The sequence below is a fragment of the Chrysochloris asiatica genome, unplaced genomic scaffold, assembly GCF_000296735.1.
Source record: "Chrysochloris asiatica unplaced genomic scaffold, ChrAsi1.0 scaffold00302, whole genome shotgun sequence".
In the NCBI taxonomy this organism is placed as follows: Eukaryota; Metazoa; Chordata; class Mammalia; order Afrosoricida; family Chrysochloridae; genus Chrysochloris; species Chrysochloris asiatica.
Window position 1 is genome coordinate 2,743,251 of NW_006408820.1, and position 22,043 is coordinate 2,765,293.

Here is a 22,043-nt window from a genome sequence, read left to right on the forward strand (position 1 = left end):
TGAAGGAATTGGCAAAGAACAAGGCACCAGGAACTGATGGAATAAAAATGGAAATCTTTCAAGAAAGTGAGGTGGCACAGGAGGTACTCACTCATCTCTGCCAAGAAATTTGGAAGACCACTATCTGGCTGACTGATTGGAAGAGATCCATATTTGTGCCCATTCCAAAGAGAGGTGACCCAATGGAGTGTGGAAATCGTCAGACAATCCCCTTGATATCCCATGCGAGTAAAGTTTTACTAAAGATAATACAGAAACAGAGTAGAGAGTAGTAAAGAAAGATCAAAATTGGGGGGTGAAGAAGGGAAATGAGAGACAGAGGAAAACAAAAGCAAAGATAGAAAGATAAAACTCAAAGGAATGCAAAGTGAAGGAGGGGTAAAATAAACAAAAGCAACGAAACAACAAAAAGAAAGAACCAAACCCCAAAACAGTGCAGCTGTTGGGTCTGGAGAAAATTCTGGAGGATCCTGAAAGCCTAGGATGTCATGAGGTGTATGTCAGAGAGATGTAACAGCAGAGTTCCTGGGCTCAGATGGATTCTTATTGGCCTCAGTGTTAACGATGTTCAGGGCACTCAATCTGGAAGTAGTTTATATAAAGAGGCCTTTGATGGAGCTAGTTTCAGCATCTGTTAGGACCACAGGGGAGCTTGGGGCAGGGTGACTTGTTAAATTCTTGTGTGGTAGCTCTTTGGGTTTTGTAATTCCTAAGCTGACCCCACCTGAATTCAGTCACCAAAACAGCACACCAAAGTGGCACTGCTGGCCCCCATCTCACACTTGTGTGGCTCCCAACCTTGTGGCTCTGAACTCCTGGAGAGCAGGGTCTGTACTGGGGTCGAATAAAGGTGGGAGCTGGCCACACCTCTGGTCACCAAAGAACAGTTAGGGAAAAGATGGGACTCTTACCTTTCCAGTCCCCTGTGTGACTCTGCTCTTCCAGGCCACCTTCTGTTGTCAAATCTGCTCACAAAGGTTCAAGATTGTTGCATCACTTCTGGTCAACCATTCACCAATCAGTTGCTCTCTCTCAACATCCTTGCTCAGTGTCTTCTCCCAGCAAGCACTCAATGACTTCTCTACCTTTTCTCTTGATTTTCAGGGTTCCAGGATTTTTATCTGTATCTGTTTTATTTGGTCTCTCATATCTTTGTTGTAGACAGTTCATGTAATGTATATGCCTAGTTTGCCATCTTCCCTGAAGTCCCAAGGCTGTTATCTTTACAAAAGCAGGATGTCTCATCTTTCACCCATGGGGCAGCTGTTGATTTTGAACCACAAATCATACAGTTAGCAACCAAGCGCTTAGCCACTGCATCACCAGAACTTCTGAGAGAACAGGCACTAGATATTGGGATTTAAGAGACTGGTTTGATGAATGTGGAGAGTGAATAAACAGTAGGAGAGAATCAAGGATGAATATCTAGTTTCTGACTCTGGTGAGTAATGAGGTCATTAGCCAAGCATGGTAACACAAAAGAAAGGTTTGCAGGGGGAGATCAGTTGGATTTTCAGTAAGTTGGGCTGTAAGTTAACTTTGGGATGCTCGTGAGTTTTCCATGGGTATCTTTCCAGTAGACATCTAGACATCCAAATGCTATCTGCCCCAGAGTTGTAGAGTAGGGACCATCAACATATAGCCAATAATTCAGAAGAGGTCATCTAGGAAATCTAGACCAAGGGTAGCAGAGGCCCAAGAATGGATCCTGAGATACACTGCTATTTATCAGCAGAATGGTACAAAAATGTCATAAAGCAGTATCTGATCTCTGACTTCACAGGAGAAAAGGAGAATCAAACTCAACATCAGCTCAAGGCCACTTCCTATGAGGCTGAGGTCAGACATGCTTCTACCCTCCAACCTTCTTTACCAATTCAGATACCAGTCATCCTTCTGAAGGTACTTTCTATGTCCCTGCTGAGTCTAGTAATATTACAATGGCCACACAGAATTCACAGACCATACTCATGATTGTGGTGTTTATTAGGGAAGTTAACAGGTTACAATTAAGGATCAGAAATGCTCATCATAAAGGATTTTGGGCAGGAAAGCCTCTTGTCAGCATGCCTGCAGACACACCTCTTTCTGGTAATTAGCCTATCAGCCATGAAACCCCTTGCCCTCTTCCCTGTTCAGGCAGTGCTACAAAGCTCTTTCAGTTCTTCCAATACATGCCCAGAAGAAACTACACTTTTCCAGTAAGGTCAACAAACTTAGCTCCCCAGACAAATTCCTGGAAGGCACCCCACTCTGCAAGCAGATCTACTGCCCAAAGGTATTCAAGTTTCTTCCTCCATCGGCTCTCTCTCTTGTAGTCTTGGTTGTGCTTCCTCTGCTGCTCCTCTTGTTCTGTTATTCCTGGTGTCACAACTCTCTTTCTCCTGGATAACGGAGGTTCAGCACAGCACAGGTATCTTGGGGTACAAAAGACATGTTCCACATCTGGTTCTTCCTTCTTGATGGTAGTGAGATGCCCCATTTCTATTTCTTCGATCACTCAAGTTATCCAGTCCCCTTGATGGGCATAAACACCTCATATTTTCATAGTCCTACCAGATGCAAACATTCATTAATAATCAGAATGTAGAATGTACAACTATGAACCTAGGAAAATTGGAAGTTGCCAAAAATGAAACGGAACACATAAAAATTGATATCCTGGGCATTAATGAGTTGAAATGGACAGGTATTGTCCATTTGAATCAGACCATCATATATAATTTACTATGCCAAGAGTGATAAATTCAAGATAAATAGCATCATACTCATCATCAAAAATATCATCTCAAGATCAATCCTGATGTGCAATGCCATCTGTGATACAATAATACCCATACGTTTACAAGGAACAACAGATAATACCATCATTATTCACATTTAGACACCAACCACTAAAATGAATGATGAAAAAAATTGAAGAAGTCTACCAACTTCTTCAACCTGAACTTGATCAAACATGCAATCAAGGCACATTGCTAATTACTAGGAATTGGAATGCAAAAGTTGGAAACAAAGAGGAATCATCATAGCTGGAAAATATGGCCTTGGCGATGGCAAAGATACATGACATAAATTTGCAAGACCAATGATTTATTCATTACAAACACCTTTTTCAAACAATATAAAAAATGACTATGCATGTGAACCTTACCAGATGGAATACACAGGAATCAAATTGACTACATCTGTGGGAAGAGACAATAGGGAAGCTCAATGTCATCAGTCAAAATAAGGTGAGGGACCAACTATGGAACAGACCACATATGCGAATTCAGGCTGAAGCAGAATAGTTAAATATGCGATGCTTTTTCCTCTGTTTTTCTCTATGACAGTCAAAATAGGACCTAGAGTAGTTGTTTTTTGTTGCTGAATGCCATCGAGTTGGTTCCAACTCACAGCAACCCTGAATAGGGTTTCTGAGGAGTGAATTCACATGAATTTAAAGACCATATCAAGAACAGATTTGATGCATTGGACACTAATGATTGGAGACCAGAAGAGTTGTGGGATGATATAAAGAATATCATAAATAAAGGAAGCAAAAAGTCATTAAAAAGACAGGAAAGAAAGAAAAGACCAAAACAGGTGTCAGGAGAGACTGAGACTTGCTCTGGAACATAGAGTAGCTAAAGCCACTGGAGTAAATTATGAAGTAAAAGAGATGAACAGAAGATTTCAAAGAGCAACTCAATAAGACAAAATTAAGTATTGTAATGAAATGTGCAGAGACCAGAAGTTAGAAAACCAAAAGGGAAGTGCATGCTCAGCATTTCTCAAGCTGGAAGAACTGAAGAACAAATTCAAACCTTGACTTGCAATACTGAAGCTTTCTATGGGCAAAATATTGAACGAAAGAGAAAGTATCGAAAGAAGATGGAAGGAAGATAGTGGAGTAGGTAGACACACTATACAGACTCTCTGCAGTGGGGATACAGGAGACCAAATGAAATGGACATGGAGGACCATTCTGGAGCCCTGAGCTTCAGGGGAGGGTTGAGGAGGTGAACTGAGTGCCTGCTGGGAGGTCAGGCTAAATGAGAGTGATGAAAGGAGACTGACTGGTGAACATAATGCTAGCCAGTCAAAGCGCAACCATCTTGAACTTTTATGAGCAGTTTTGGAGATAGATGGTGGCCCGACAATACAAATTCACATGGGTGACAGAAAATCTCCACCCACTGGACAAGAACCAATGCCAGATCCTATACCACTTGATCAATGATAGATAATACCCAACACTAACCAAACCCACCCTAAACTGAGCTGCATGAACAGTGCATGGAAAACAGTCCCTCTTCTAATCACACCCACCAGGAGACATTTGGTGAGAATCTAAGAACATACCAACAGATACAATGACACCACAATGTCTTGGAGACAACAGGAGATTTTAGCTCATATGACAAAACAAGAGAGAGTGGCTCAAACAAATGACCAAGATGCAGAGCCAGCATCATTTCTGAGGAAGAAAAGGTAATAGAACTACCTGAGAAAGAACTCAAGAGAATGACATTTAGTTACCTTCAGCAGATTGACAGAAAGATCAAAGATAGCAAGGAGAACACAATAAAAACTTTAAAAGAATTTAAGAAAACACTACAAGAATAAACAGACAACATTAATGTAAATTTTAAAACAATACACAATCTGTAAACAGAAATTCAGAAGATTAATAATAAGATCTCAGAAATGGGCAATGCATCGAAAGGGCAAAGTAGTAGATTTGTATCAATGAAGTATGAATTAGTGACCTTGTAGATAAATATCTCAAAACCAATAAGGTAGAAGAAAAATCAGAAAAAAGAATGAAAAAAATCAGAGGAAACCCTGAGATTTAGTGGGACACCATGAAAAGGAATAACTTCTAGGTGACTGGAATTTCAGAACAGAAAGAGAATGTAAAGGACAGAGAAAATTGCTGATGAGTTGCTGGAAGAAAACTTTCATAACATCTTGTGTGGCAGATAAGCATCCAAGAAGTTGAACGAACCCAAACAGAATAGATCCCAAAAGAAAATCACTAAGACATATCAGAATCAAACTTTCCAAAATCAAAGATAAGGAAAGAATCCTGAGAGCAGCTCAGGGAAAGCAAAAAGTTTCTACAGAAATAGATGTTTAATTTAGCAATCGGCTGAGAAGATGAACATAGATATGTCTATAAATTCAGCAAATATTTATTAAGCACTTATTATATATGCAGAGTCCTGGTGTGGTGCTGTGGGTTAATGCGTCAGACTGCAAACTCGTTTAAACTGCAAGGTTGGTGGTTCAAACTCACTAGATGCTCCTTGGAAACTCTATACCGGGTCACTATGGGTTGGAACCTACTTGACAGCACTTAACAACAACAACAATATATGCAGGACTCCTGGTGTTGTGCTGTGGGTTAATGTGCTGGACTGTAAGGTTGGTTTGAATTGCAGGGTTCAAGCTCACCAGCTACTCCTTGGAAACGCTGTACAGGGTTGCTATGAGTCAGAATGAACTCGACAGCATTTAACAATAACAACAATATGCAAGGATCCCTAGTGGTGCAGTAGTTGAGTGCTTGGCTACTAACCTAAAGGTAAAGGTTCAAACTCACCAGCTACTATGTGGGAGAAAGATATATCAGTCTGCCTCTGCCAAGATTGTTGTTGAGTGCTGTCAAATTGGTTTGTGGTGACCCTGTATAGGGTTTCTGAGGTTTTAAATCTTTGCAGGAGCTGACACCCTCATTTTTTCCCCCACAGACCAGCAGGTGGGCTTGAACTTAAGATTTGTGATTCTCAGTCCAGTGTTTATCATATGGAGCCACTGCATTCCCCCTTAAAAACCCTAAGGGGTCCAGTTTTAATTTGCCATATAGGGTCGCTATGTTTCGGGATAAACTTGATGGTAATGGTTTTTGGATATGTGCATGTTCTAGGTGCAAAAGACACAAAGATGAATGGGAAATACATATATGCATTAACCATGTATGTAGTTGTTAAGTGCTATCTGACCCATAGCAACCCTGTATAGGGTTTCCAAGGAGTGCCTAGTGAATTTGAACCGCCAACCTTGCAGTTCAAATTGACTTTGCAGTCCAGCGCATTAACCCACAGAGCCACAACAGGACTCCTCAACTACGTACTGTTGTTGTTATTGTGAAGTGTTAAACATAAATACATACAGGAAAGATGAAGACTGTATTTCTTAGCTCGCTCTGTTAGTGAGCATCCTAATTTTCCTTTGTAACGTTTATTTGTGCCCTATTGGAGGGCTTTACTGACTGCTCTACATGCTGTTGTTTCTATAGGGGCACAAGCAATTTCTTGACCTGGAATTCAGATTGAAAACAGGCCTCTCTGTGGGCAGAGGCATGGATGTCATCACATCTTTTGCGTAACCGTAATTAACTTCCTCTCTGGTGTTAAAAAAAAAGTTAACTAAAAAAGAGAACCAACAATACCAAGCTCTGATTTCTCAGCAAAACCAAGCAGGCAAGACAATGGGATGACATATATAAAACTCTGAAGAAAATATTGCTAACCAAGAATCATATATCAAAAGAAAAAGAAAAGAATCACATATCCAGCAAAATTGTCCCTCAACTCTGACAGTGAATTTTGGACATTTTCAGATAAACAGAAATTAAAGGAATTTGTAATGACCAGACCAACTTTACAAAAAATACTAAAGGGTGTTCTTTGGACTGAAATCCAACAGCAAACAAAAACTTGAGATTAAAATATATGACAACACCACTCTAGAATTCAATCCTTATATGTTGTTGTTGTTGTTATGTGCCATGGAGTCAGTTCTGACTCATGGTGACCCTGCATAGGGTTTCCAAGGCTGTAAATCTTTACAGGAGCAGAAAGCCTCATCTTTCTCCCGCGGAACAGCTGGTAGTTTCCAACTGCTGACCCTGAGGTTAGAAGCCCAATTTGTAACCACTACGATACCAGAGATCCTTAATCCAGATATAGAAGTATTAAATGAAAGTATTAAAATAAAACAAACCTACAAGACTGAAAATAGGGAACCAGAGATATCAATTCATAATGAAGTCAACTGAAAGCAAAAGGAGGGAATAGTGTAGATGCAGAACTTCCAAATGACGGGGAAGTCAAGTATATTTTGACTATTTTAAACAAGGGAAAAAAAACCAAATAAATTACAGGATAACCTTAAAGAAAATTGATACACTTTCACATCAATATACAAGAGGAAAATCAGAAAGATTTAGTAAACATGAAAACAACAGCAATGAAGAGAATGAAAAGAAAACCCACAAACAAAATGAACTTAGTGCAGAAATTTATGTGGAACAAAGAAACTAGCAATGCTGTGAAAACACAAAGCAAAATGACAATAATCAATTCATACCCATCAATAATTATAATCGAACATAAATGGATTAAATTCATCAGTCAAGAGACAGAGAGTAGCAGAATGTATACAAAATGGTACATACACACAATCAAATACTATGCAACATTGAAGAATAATGATGAATCTTCAAAATACCTCATAACATGGGTGAACCTCGAGGGCATTATGCTGAGTGAAATTAGCCAATCTTAAAAGGACAAATACTGTATGAGACAACTGTTGTAAAAATGCAAGAAAAGGCTTTCTTGCTAAAAGAAGCATTCTATGATAGTTGCCATGGGTGAGAGGGAAGAGAAAATTACTCACTGGGTAGAGGGTAGACACATATTAACTTTAGTGATGGGGAAGGTAATATATACAAGAGGAAGTTTGGCAAAGGAAAGATGAAGGTAGTGGAAGACACCGAGAAAGTGCAAGAGTTGAAGTGCATAAAGGTAAATACTGTTATCTGATGGTACATGGAAGGGATTACAATCATTGTAATGTCACTAAGTGTATGATTTCTTGAATACAGGACTGATGATCTATACTGTAAACTTTCACTCAATTCACAATAAAAAATTAAAAACAAAGATGGAAGGGATAGATATGGTACCAAAAAGAAGTGGTCAACAATCAACCATTTTAAGAAGTAGCATATGATCAAGAACCGATGGTACTAAAGGAGGTCCAAGCTGCACTGAAGATATTAGTGAAAAACAAGCTTCCAGAAGTTGACAGAATACCAGCTGAACTGTTTCACCAAACTGATGTTTCAGCAAACTGATGCAGCAACTCACTAGTCTATGAAAAGAAATTTGGAAGACAGCTATCAGACCAACTGACTGCAAGATATGCATATTATTAGCAATTCCAAAGAAAGGCTACTCATTTGAATGGGGAAATCATCAAACAATATCATTAATATCACACACAATTAAACATTTTCAGAAGTATTTTAAAAGGTTGCAATAGTACATTAACAGGGAGCTGCCAGAAATTTAAGCTAGATTCAGAAGAGGACATGAAACTAAGGTTGTAATTGCTGGCATTAGATAAACCTTGGCTGAAAGCAAAGAATACCAGAAAGATATTTACTTGTGCTTTATTGACTGTGCAAAGACTTTAGATTGTGTGGATCTTGATAAACTATGGTCAACTATGCAAAGAATGGATATTTCAAAATACTTAGTTGTGCTCATGAAGAACCTGTACATAGACCAATAGGCCACTGTTAGAACAGACAAGGGAATACTGAACGGATTAAAATCAGGAAAGGATGTGCCAAGGTTGTTTTCTATCACCATATGTATTCAATATATATGGTGAGCAAATAATCTATAAAATTGGATTATATGAAGAAGAACATGGTGTCAGAATTGGAGAAAGACTCATTAACAACCTGTGATATGCAGATGATACAATGTTGCTTGCTGGAAGGACTTTAAAATCTTACTGATAAAGATCAAAGAGTACAGACTTCAGTAGACAAGATATCAGTAGGAAAGGAAGAGTCAAAGACTCAAATATTGCCAAGAGGTCAAATAAGATAAGAAAGTATCCATTAGATTGACAATATAAGGCAATTACAGGAAATTTAGGAGAAATCATATTGTAGGGGATTGAGGAGTGAGAAAGTGAGAATATGAAACACATACTACACCTTCAAGCATTTCTGATGTAAAGAGAAATAGAGAGGATGGTGAGAGGTATCAATGAAAGTACTTTAGCTTTGCTTTCTTCTATTTTGATTTTATAACAGTAAAGACTAGAGCACATCTACATCATTGAGGCCACCACTTGTCTGTCACCTTGTAATACTGTGATGGCTTGTATGTTGCTGTGATTCTGGAAGCTATGCCATGGTATTTTAAACACCAGCAGAGTCACACATGCTGGACAGGTGTCAGTTGAACTTCCAGATGAAGACAGACTAGGAAAAAGGAGATCTGGTTTACTTCCAAATATTTATTCACTGAAAACCTTATGAATAGCAATGGAACACTGTCAGCATCAGAAAATATTCTACTGAATGACTACTGAAACATGATGAAGAGCACCAGAATATTGTCAGATATAGTACCAGACGATGAGCCCCTCAGGATGGAAGGGACTCCAAATATGACTGGGGAAGAGTCAACTCGATGACATGAATGGAGTAAAGCCTTTGGGACCTTCATCTATTGATGGGGCACAACTCCAAATGAAAAGAAACAGCTGTAAACATCCATTAATGATTGGAACATGGAAAGTACAGAGTATGAATCTAGGAAAATTAGAAATTGTCAAAAATGAAATGGAATGCATAAATATCAATATCCTAGGCATTAGTGAAAGGAGCTCTGGTAGCGTAGTGGTTACGAATCAGGCTGTGAACCTTAAGGTCAGCGGTTCGAAACTACCAGCTGCTCCGCGGGAGAAAGATGAGGCTTTCTACTCCTGTAAAGATTTACAACCTCGGAAACCCTGTATAGGGTCGCTATGGGTCGGAACTGACTCGATGGCACTTAACAACAACAACAAGGCATTAGTGAGCTGAAATGGACTGGTGTTAGCCATTTTGAATCTGATAATCACATAGTTTACTCTGCCAGGAATGACAAATTGAGGATGGCATCACATTGATCTCAGAAAGAACATATCAAGATCTGTCTTGAAGTACAATTATGTCTGTGTTAATATCCATACATCTACAAAGGAGTTACCAGTATTGTTAATACCACTATTGTTCAAATTTATGCACCAACCACTAAAGGCAGCAATGATCAAATTGGAGCATTCTACCAACTTCTTTGGTCTGAAATTGATCAAACATGCAATCAAGGTGTATGGATAATTACTAGAAATTGGAATGCTAAGATTGGAAAGAGGAAGGGTCAGTAGTTGGATAATATGGTCTTGGTGATAGAAATGATGTTGGAGATCATATGATAGAATTTGCAAGACCAATGATGTCTTCATTGCAAATACATTTTTTAAACAACATAAAAGATGACTATACACATGGATCTCATCACATGGAATACACAGAAATCAATTTGACATAACAACAACATGGAAAAAAACTGAAAAAACTCCATACCATCAGGCAAAACAAGGCCAGGGGCAGACTGTGGACCATCAATTGCTCCTATGCAAGTTCAGGCTGAACCTGAAGGAAATTAAAACAAGTCCATGAGAGCCAAAATATGACCTTGAATATATCCCACCTGAATTTAGAGATCATCTGAATAGCAGATTTGATGCATTAGCCACTAATGGCCGAAGACCAGAAGAGTTGTGGAATGACATCAACAACATCATACTGGAAGAAAGCAAAAGGTCATTAAGAAGACAAGAAGGAAAAGACCAAAATGGATGTCAGAAGAGACTCTGAAACTTGTTCTCCACCGTAGAGATGCTAGAGCAAATAAAAGAAATGAGGATGTAAAAGAGTTGAATAGAAAATTCCAAAAGGTAGCTTGAGAAATGTGCAAAGACCTGGAGTTAGAAAACCAAAAGGGAAGAACACACTCAGCATTCCCCAATCTGAGGAAACTAAAGAAAAAATTCAAGCCTTGACTTGAAATATTGAAGAATTCTATGGGCAAAATATTGGATGATTAAAAAAAAGTATCAAGAGAAGATGGAAAGAATACACAGAGTCACTATACCAAAAAGAAATGGTCAGTGTCCAACCATTTCAAGAGGAAGCATATGATCAAGAGCTATTGGTTCTGAAGGAAGAAGCCCAAGGTGCATTGAAGACATTGGCAAAGACCAATGTTCCGGGAACTGATGGAATACAAATTGAAATCTTTCAGCAAACTGATGCAGCATTGAGGCACTTACTCATCTCTGCCAAGAAATCTGGAAGACAGCTACCTGGCCAACTAACTGGAATTCCAGTGGAATGCGGAAGTCATCTGACAATAGCATCAAAATTGCATGCAAGTAAAATTTGCTAATGGTAATTCAAAACAACTACAACCACATATTTGTAGAGAATTTCCAGAGGTTCAAGCTGGATTCAGAAGAGGACATGGAACTAGGGATATTGCTGGCATCAGACATAATCTTGGCTGAAAGCAGAGACTACTAGAAAGATGTTTACCTGTGCTTTACTGACTACACAAAGACTTTCGATTGTGTGAATCATGACAAGCTACAGACAACATTGTGGAGAATGAGTATTCCGGAACCCTTAATTGTGCTCATGAGGAACCTGTACAGACCCAGAGACTGTTGTTTGAACAGAACAATGGAACATCAAATGATTTAAAATTAGGAAAGGTGTGCACCAGTGTTATATTCTTTCACCAAATTTATTCAATCTGTATGCTGAGCAAAAAAATCTGAAAAACTGGATTATATGAAGAAAAACCTGGCAACAGTATTAGAGGAAGACTCATTAACAACCTATGATATGCATATGATACAACTTGTTTGCTGAAAGCAAAGAAGACTTAAAATACATACTGATGAAGATCAAAGGCCACAGCCTTCAGTATGGGATGCACCTTAATGTAAAGAAAACAAAAATCCTTACCTCTGAACCATAAATAACATCCATATAAATGGATAAAAGATTGAAGTTGTCAAAGGCTTCATTTTGCTCAGATCAACCATCAACACTTATGGAAGCAGCAATCAAGAAATCAAACAACTTAATGCATTAGGCAAGTCTGCTGCACAAGACCTCTTTAAAGTGTTGAAGAGCAAAGATGTCAGTTTGAGGATAAAGGTGTGCCTGACCCAAGCCCTGGTATTTTCAATAGCTTTATATGCATATGAAATTTGGACAATGAATAAGGAAGATCATAGAATAATTGATGCATTTGAGTTATGGTGTTGGAAAAGAAGATTGAAAGTATCATGGACTATCAAAAGAACAAACCAATCTGTGTTGAAAGAAGTATAGTGCTCCTTGGAAGCCAGGATGGCCAGACTTAATCTCTCATACTTTGGATATATTATCAGGAGGGACCAATCTCTGGAGAAGGTTATGTTTGGTGAAGTAGAATTGTCAAAGAAAAAGAAGAAGCCCCCTAATGAGATGGATTGGCACAATGGCAGTAGCAATGGGCTCAAATACAGCAATGATTGTGAGATTGGTGCAGGATGTCTTGTTCTGTTGTGCATAGGATAGCTATGAGTTGGTACTGACTCGATGGCACCTACCTGCTACAACAAAACATCATTGATTAATGATTTGGAGAGGAAGAAGATGAGGTGCAGAAGAAAGTAGACATAATTAGTGGCTTGACCTTTTTCTGTGTGCATGCTAATCATTACTGGAATGCTCCTTCATGCCATCTTTATCTGGTTATATCTACTAATCTTTTACCTATCAACTTAACTGCAGCTGCCTCAGTGACTTACTTTATTCCCTTAATCATCACACCTGCAATAAACTGCTTGACACCTATCATGATTGCTGGTCTAAACACTCTGAGAAGGCATAGATTATGAACGTATTGTTCCTAGCCCTACACATGCCTGGCACATGGAAGAAACTCAGATATTTATTGCATCAGTATAATTACATTCCTGGTAAGTAGTAGTTCTACATATGGACAAAAGCCATATCAAATACAATGTGCTATCAATTCTCACTTCTCAAATGATTTTCCACCATGTCTATTTGGCTATCTTAAGTTGGGTTTGGGTTAGTGTTAGGTTAGTAATAGTAGCATTGAGAAGCAAATGGCTTAGTAGACTGCAGGAAAGTTAATAAGACATTTCCTTGGGGACTGCACCTTGCATTTCCTTATCCATCTTACTGCCTTACCAGTGACAGGCCAGAGTGATGGTACCTTACAACTGCCTGAGTTTTTTTCCTTTACTCTCAGACCCCAGACATATATTTACGATCCCAAATAATCTTCTATGAGTAATTAATTAATAGGCCAGTTTATATAAAGCCATCTGGGGACTGGATTAGTTATGGTGATGGTGGTAGTGTGCCATGGAGTCAGTTCTGACTCATAACAACCCCTACAGGGTTTCTGAGGGTGTAAATCTTAACAGGACCAGAAAGCCTCATCTTTCTCCTGTGGAACCTCTGGTAGTTTTGAACTGCTGACCTTGGGGTTAGCAGCCTGACTTGTAACCACTATGATACCAGAGTTCCTTGATTAGTTATAGTAGTGTGGTATTCATTACTATTTCCCAGCTTTTATTTTATTTTATGTACCCCTATCACCTTGAAGGAGGCCTGGTGTGGCACTGTGGGTTAATGCATCGGACTACAAAGCCATTTGAACCACAAGGTTGGTGATTCAAGCTCACCAGCTACTCCTTGGAAACCCTATACAGGGTCGCTATGAGGACTCCATGGCACTTAACAAAAACAACAATCACCTTGAAGCTTCTGGAGGGAAGCTTCTGTTTACTGATGCTTCCCTCCTGCCTCAAACAAGGTCTGGCACATTAGCACTCAATAACTGTTTGATGAACTAACGAGCCAGCAAGTCTTCAAATGAATTGAAAGAGAATGCTTCAGAGGTTCACTTTTACTGGGATGCACTTATATTTGGTTGCCTGACCCTGCTTTCATCTTTTTGTTGTTGTTGCTGTTAAGTGCTGTTGAGTCAATTCCAACTCATAGCGACCCTGTATAGGGTTTCTGAGGAGCAGCTGGTGGGTTTGAACTGTCAACCTTGTGATTTGCAATCCAGTGCTGATCCTACAGCGCCACACCAGGAGTTTGCACTTTTAGCAGGAGACAATTCTGCTACACAGCCATGCATGATATTAGCCATTTGCCCAAGTTTTAGATTTGGTTGGGGCTGGCAAGAATTAGTAGATCCCTTATTAACCTGTACCTCTCTTCTTCTGAAGTCTGCTGCATATGACTATTTCTTAGGTAATATAAAAAAAGAGTGCTTCTCATGATATGTCTGTCTAGCTGTGAGTGGAAGTAACTTATAAACCAAACCTGCTGATAAAGTGTTCTCATTATGTTTTTGGCTCAAGTGTGCAGGCCTTGTACTCTGAGCATTGGGCACTTACTTGAATTAAATCAAAATGCCAAACAGTAATGGTTTTGAATGTCACTGATTGTATTCCAGATATGGGTGAGAGGCAGATGGTGGGAAATGGTGATTGTGGGATCCAGAGCAAACACTGCCCTCCCAAGAGAGGTCATTTAGAAGCACTGGAGCTGACAGTTTGTGAGCTGTTGGCCAAATCAGCACTGTGAAGAGTGCATTCTGCCATCCTTTAAGCAGAACGGTCTAAAGTGGAGCAGCCTCCTCCCCATTAAGATCATCAAGCCCTCTGGCAGTCCCTTCATGGGGAAGGGTAGAGTCTCAGTAGCAAAAAAAAAGCCAAGCACTAGATTTCTTTTCACCATCTATATTCCAGTCCCATCTCCCCATCATCACACCACCCTCCTCACAACTGTGATGCATAGACACCTATCTTACAGTCCTCTGCTTCCCATGACTAGAAATTGACACCAGGACCTCCACTACTGGGGACAAAGGATGAGAAACCTAGAGGCTGGGTCTGAGGAGGGGTACTGCTAAGCCTGTGACATCTGCATGAGGAATCAACAGGTTCTGACCCTGTTGTTTGCCTGGTTTCTCAGGAGACGGTTGTCTGTGATTTTCCTAGCTTTCTCAGCAGCATTCTAACTCATATTTATTGCTTACTGTCTCAACAAATGCACTGGGAACTACATTAAGTGCTTTTTTAAAAGGCATTATCTCATCACAATAGTGCTTTGTTTTGGGTGCCATCAAGTCAGTTCTGACTCATAGCAACCTTATGCACAACAGGATGGAAGCCTGGTCCTGTGACATCCTCACAATTGTTGTTACCTTGAACCCATTGCTGCTGCCACTGTGTTAGTCCATTTTGTTGGGGATCTTCCTCTTTTTCACTGACCCTCCACTTTACCAAACATGATGTCCTTCTCCAGGGACTAGTCCCTTTAGATGAAGTGTCCAAAATATGAGAGACGAAGTCCTGCGATCTTGACTTCTAAGGAGCATTCTTGTTGTCCTTCTTCCAACACAGATCTGTTTGTTCTTTTGGCAGTCCGTGGTACTTTTAGTATTCTTCTCCAATGCCATAACTCAAATACATCAGTTCTTCTACGGTCTTCCATACTCATTGTCTAGCTTTTGCATGCATATGACGCTATTGTAAATACCATGACTTGCATCAGGCCCACCTTAGTCCTCAAACTTAACTTTGCTCTTGAACACTTTCAAGAGTTCTTGTGCAGCAGGTTTGGCTATTTCAATATGTCATTTGATTTCTTGACTACTGCTTCCATGAGTGTTGATTGTGGATCAAATCACAAGGAACTCTTTGCCAACTTCAATCTTTTTTCCATTTATCATGATGTTATTTATTGGTCCATTGTGAGGACTTTTATTTTCTTTACATTGAAGTACAATGTATACTGAAGGTTGGATTCTTTGATCCTCATCAGTAAGTATTTTAAGTCCTTTCAGCAGGCAATCACAGGTTGTTAATGAGTCTTCCTCCAATTCTGATGTCACGTTCTTCTTACAATCCAGCTTCTCGGATTATTTGCTCATCATACAGACTGAATACATATGGTGAGAGAATATAACCCTGGCACATACCTTTCATGATTTTAAACCATTCTGCTCAAATGACTGCCTCTTGGTCTATGTACAGATTCTTCATGTGCACAATTAAGTGTTCTAGAATACCCATTCTTCACAATGTTATCCATAGCTTGCCATGACCCATATGATCAAAAGTCTTTGCATAGTCAATAAAGCACATATAAGCATCTTTCTGGTATACTCTGCTTTCCGCCAAAATCCATCTGATGTTGCAGTGATATCCCTAGTTCCACATCCTCTTCTGAATTCGGTTTGAATTTCTGGCAGCTCCTTGTTGATGTATTGTTGCAACCATTTTTAAGTTATCTTCAGCAAAATTTCCTTGCATGTGATATTAATGATATTGGTCAATGGTTTCTGCATTTCGTTTGGTCACCTTTCTTTGGAATGGATACAAATATGGGTCTCTTTCAATCGGTTGGCCAAGTAGCTGTCTTCCAAATGTCTGGCCCAGATAAGTGAGCACCTCACTGCTGCATTAGTTTATTGGAAGATTTCAATTTGTATTCCTTCGATTCCTGAAAAGTGGCTTTTCACCAATGCCTTCAGTGCAACTTGGACTTCTTCCATCAATACCAGAGGTTCTTAATCATATGCTACCTCTTGAAATGGTTGAACATCAACCATTTCTTTTTGTTACAGGGACTCCATATGTATCTTATATCTTCTTTTGATGTTTTCTGCATCGTTCAATACTTTGCCCATAGAATCCTTCAATATTGCAAGTGAAGGCTTGAATTTTTTTTTCAGTTCTCTCAGCTTGAGAAACACTGAGCGTGTTCTTCCTTTTTGGCTTTCTAACTCCAAGTCTTTGCACATTTTATTGTAATATTTGACTTTGTCTTCTTGAGCTGTCCTTTGAAATTTTCTTTTCAACTTCTTTACTTTCTCATTTCTTCCATTTGCTTCAGCATCTTCACGCTGGAGAGCAAGTTTCACAGTCTATTCTGACATCCATTTTGGTATTTTCTTTCTTTCCTGTCTTTTTAATGACCTTTGGCTTTCTTCCATTATGATGCTCTTGATGTCATCTCACAACTCTCCTGGTCTGTTCATTAGATGATCAGACTGTTTATTAAATCTGGTCATTAGATGATCTCTAAATTCAGGTGGAATATATTCAAGCTCATATTTTGGCTTTCATGAACTTGTTTTCATTGTCTTCAATTTCACCCTGAACTTGCATGGTGGTGGTGGTGGTGGTATTTGTGTGCCACAGAGTCAGTTTTGACTCATAGTGACCCTGTATAGGGTTTCCAAAGCTGTAAATCTTTACAGGAGCAGAAAACCTCATTTTTCTTCCACCAAGCAACTGGAAGATTTGAGCTACTAAACTTCTAACTTGCATGTGAGCAGTTAATGGTTTGTTCCACAGTCTTCCCTAGCCTTGTTTTGGCTGATATTGAGCTTTTCTACCATCTCTTCTCACAGATGTAGTCAGTTTGATTCCTTTGTCTTCTATCTGATGAGGTGCATGATTTTTTTAAAAGGTACTTTTTATGTTTTTTAAAAAGATATTTGTCATGAGTAAGTCATTGGTCTTACAAAATTCTATCTTAATTTCTATCTCCAGCATAATTTCTATCACCAAGGCCACATTTTCCAACTCCAGATCCTTCCTCTTTGTTTCCAACCTTCACATTCCAATCTCCAGCAATTATCAGTGCATCGTTATTGGATGTTTGATCAAATTCAGACTGAGGAAGTTGGTAGAATTCTTCACTTTCATCATCCCTGGGTTTAGTCATTGGTGCATAAATTTGAACAATAGTGGTATTAACTGGTCTTCCTTGTAAGCATATGGATATTATCCTATCACAGACAGCACTGCACTTCAAGTTAGATCTTGAAATGTTCTTTTTGCTGATTAGTGCTACATGATTCCTCTTGAATCTTTAATTCTAGGCATAGTAAACATATGTTTGTCAGATTCAAAATGGCCAGTACCAGTCCATTTTAGCTCAGTATTGACTAGGATATTGATCTCTATGCATTCCATTTCATTTTTAACAACTGCCAATTTTCCTAGCTTTATACATTGTACATTCACAACGCTAGAACTGATCATTCTTCCCATCATGTTGAAGGGAAAACTAAGAATTATGGGAAATAAGTAACTTGTCCAATACCAATAATATTAAGTTGAGGACCCAGGATTTGAACCCAGCTCTCCTGGTGTAGCACTGCAGGTTAATGCACTGGACTGCAAGGTCAGTGGCTCAAACTCACCAGCCGCTCCTCTAAAACCCTATACAGGGTCTCTAGGAGCTACAGCTGATTCAACAGCATTTAACACCATCTCTGAGTTGTAGTAGGTGATCCTTCATTACTTTTTGCAAGTGAGACCCCCAAATCCAGTCCTCTTACTTATTGTTCTCTATGGATCCGTTCTCTTCAGCACTAGCGTCTCCCTGAATGATGCAAATGGTCAATATGTTTAGTTATTAACTAAAACATTCAATATTTGAGTCCAGCCTCAGCTACCTTAAAAGAAAAGCCTAGTGATCTACTCCCAAAAAAACTGAACCCTGAGTCAAAGTTGGCTCAGTGGCAACTGGTTAGGTTTTAACTGCTGTTGTTGCTCTGTGCCTTTAAGTCAGTTCCAACCATAGCTACCCTGTTTCGGTTTCTGAGGGAGTAAATCTTTCCAGGAACAGAAAGCTTCATCTTTGTCTTGTGGAGTGACTGGTAGATTTGAACTGCTGACTTTAAGGTTAACAGTCCAACATGTAACCCACCATGCTACTGGGGCTCCTGTGGCTTTTAACTATATACCTTCCGATATATTCAGCTAAGACATGGGAGAACTGTGCTAGTCAAGAAAGGCAATTTGTTGGGAGACTCAGGTAGGCTGTGGAGAGTGAATGATAAAGAATTCAGAAATCTCACTCTTCCATTGGTGACACTTTCAAAACCAAAAACCATATTTTAAATGGAGGACAGAAATGAAACCAGAAAAAATCTAGAATAAAAAAAAATCCCTGCAGTTCTTTGCCATCCCCTTTCAGAGGCACCACCTTAATGTTCAGTGATGATCCTTGCTTTGTGTATAAGCATAATGGTAGCCAGCCCTAGGTTTGAAGGTGTGGAATTCACCCATGTAATTAATTCATCCATCAGTCTACATGGAAGGCCTACAGGCAAAGTGCTACACAAAACAAAAAGATGCATAAGACACAGGCCCTGCCTTCAAGGAGCACACAAATGCAGGAATTGGACAAATGTCCAGATTCTTGCTTGACTTACACCAAAAAAGATGATTTCAAGGAATAATATGCATCAGCAATGCCAAATGTGCAATTCTTGCCTATGGCAGGAGCTTAGCTGAAATGCTCTCTAACCCTGTTTTCATCTCTGTTGTTGTCAAGTGCCGTCAAGTGGGTGCTGACTCATAGAGACCCTGTATTGGATTTCCAAGGAGTGGCTGGTGAGCTTGAACCGTTGACCTTGAGGTTCAAGCCAACCTTGCAGTCCAGCACATTAACCCACAATACCACACTCATCTCTAAGAGTCTATAATCTCATAAACCCTGTAGTGGGACATTTGAGGAAGAAATTTCTTATATCATTACAATTTTCCAATAAAAGCACAGCTACCATTGATATCAACACTCACGGTAGCAGCAGTCAAGAAATCAAATGACATATTATATTAGGCAAATCTACTGCACAAGACCTTTTTAAAGTGTTGAAGAGCAAAGATGTCAGCTTGAGAACTAAGGTGCGCCTGACCCAAGCCATGGTATTTTCAATAACCTCATATGCATGCAAAAGCTGGACAGCGAATAAGGAAGACAGTGGAAGAATTGATGCCTTTGAGTTATGGTGTTGGAGAAGAATATTGAAAGTGCCATGGGCTGCCAAAAGAACCAACAGATCATGTTGGACAAAGTGCAGCCAGAGTGCTCCTTGGAGGCCATGATGGCCAAATTAGTTTCTCATACTTCAGACATGTTGTCAGAAGGGACCAGTCCCTGGAGAAGGATATCATGTTTGGTAAGGTGGAGGGTCAGAGAAAAAGAGGAAGACCTCACACAAGGTGGATTGGCCAAGTGGCAGCATAGATGGACTCAAGCCTGGCAACAGTAGTGTGGTTAGCCGAGGATCAGGCAGTATTTCGTTCTGCTGTGCATAAGGTCGCTATGGGTCGGTACCGACTCAATGGCACCTAACAACAACAGCAACAACAATTGACATATCCCTGGGTTATGCAAACAGCTACAGTGCTTGGCTGATAACCAAAATTAAAGGTTGAAGGTTCTAGTCCACCCAGAAGGACCTCGGATGAAAGGCCTGGTGATCTATGTCTGAAAAATCAGCCCTTGAAAATCCTATGGAGCACAGTTTCACTCTGACACACATGAAGCCACCATGAGTTGGAATTGACTTGATGTTAATTGCTTTTTACTATTAGTATCAGAATTTTCAGAACAATCTTGATTGTAAATATCCTGCCATCAAGAAATGTAGTTGGAAGACTACATTTAATCGTGGGTGCTCCTTTATGTATGTGTCTTTTTGCACCAAGAGATTTTAACCCCAGTCCTATAGCTCAGCGCACGCTTTTCTGGAACCTGTGGTGCATGCTGCCCGCCACCTTTGCTTCCTGCCTGTATGGCTGGGAACCATGCTGGGGCTGCTTGCGTGAGTTTCATGTGTTTGTCGGCTGAGAGTGCTTCCCAGTGGACTGCAGGTGCTGAAGGGGCCTATGGCTCCGCGTATTTTATATAGCATCTTCTGCTCTAGCATCTTCTGCTAGTCGATCCTATTTGACCCTGATCAGCAGAAGTTATGGAGTACATGTGTTGGGTAGTGTAGAGAATAGAGAACCAAAGGGCACGAGCAGACACAGGCAAGTAACTATCCTGAAACGAAGGCAATGGCGCTACTGAAGGAAGGAGGTCTAAATAAAAGACTGTGTGAGGAGGAAGTGGAAGAGAAGAATTGGATGAGGGTGAAAACCTTGGGGGAGGAAGTGTGATGTGAACTAAACCCAAAAGGCCCCGGAGGATTATGGTGGTGGCAACAGTGGAAGCAACACAGAAGAGAAGCAGAATAGAAGGTGCCTGGGGACTAGACCAGTTTGGAGAGGGGGGCTTGGGTCAGAATGGAGGTTTCCCCCTTTTAGGGACAATTATACTGTAAAGACAGTGCAGTGAATTTTTTTGGTTTTCTTTTTCCCCTCTCTTTTCTTTCTTCCTTTTTAAGAGGCAGCAGTGGGAATAGCTCAGTTAAAAATTCAGAACTGGCAACATGGTTGAGGATGAGGGTTGAATTATAGATATCTTTTCTGAGGAAAGAAGATTAAAGGAGAGGGATTTTTTGTTGTTGTTTTGTTTTTCTTCCTGGCTGTTAGTTTTAAGTAGGTCATTGGAACCTCCAGTGGTTGGAAATTGCTGGGCACGGGGGAGGGTACATAAGGAGAGCACTGTTGCTGGTGAAAATAAGTTATTTTCTCCCAGCACGATTTTCTTTGCTCCTTTCTTACGATTTAAGGACTATACTGCTAATTGACCCCACTTTTTTTTTTTTTTTTAACATATATTTGCTTGTATCAGTAAGTCTCAGAATGTTCATAATTGGATGGTTGAAAATGAATTCTTTTCTGTCTCTCTCTTTGTTTTTGTCTCCTTTTCATTGCAGAGCTTACATTTCCTTCCAGGATCTGCTCATCAGCGCCTTTACTTTACTTCCTGTTTATCTGCCCCTTGGTGATGTTCCTTCTTCTACTCATTTCCCTCCTCAGTTTATACTGGAAGAGCAGGAAGTTATCAACTCTGACTTTAAATGCACGTAAAGATAAGTCTCTCTGGGTGGACTTGAAAGGAACTGAAAAAATGACCATAGACGGGAATGAAGAGGAAGATGAAGAGGAAGGCAACTGAATCCTGGAAGAAACCTGAGATCTGATGGAAAGAGTGTTAATGAACAGGGTGTGAATGAATTGAGTTCTGTTCTTAACTATGACTGTGGCTTTGGGCACCTTTCCTAAAGGAAGGAGGGAATAGTTATTGAGCATTTATAGGTGTCAGACTCTGTTAATTGTGTCTTTATGTATGATGTCATCTAGCTCTTCTGTGCCCCTCCCTTGAGCTAGATAGTAACATTATC

General features: G+C 39.8%; 1 protein-coding gene across 1 annotated transcript in view; it reads left to right on the forward strand.

Annotated features, from left to right (window-relative positions):
* Positions 1-21,817, forward strand: part of CD101 (CD101 molecule) — a 98,800-nt gene extending 76,983 nt beyond the window's left edge. Inside the window, exon 9 of the mRNA XM_006874811.1 lies at positions 21,576-21,817. Coding sequence (XP_006874873.1) covers positions 21,576-21,817 — 242 coding nt within the window. The remainder of the gene's footprint in view (positions 1-21,575) is intronic.
* Positions 21,818-22,043: the final 226 nt, after the last annotated feature.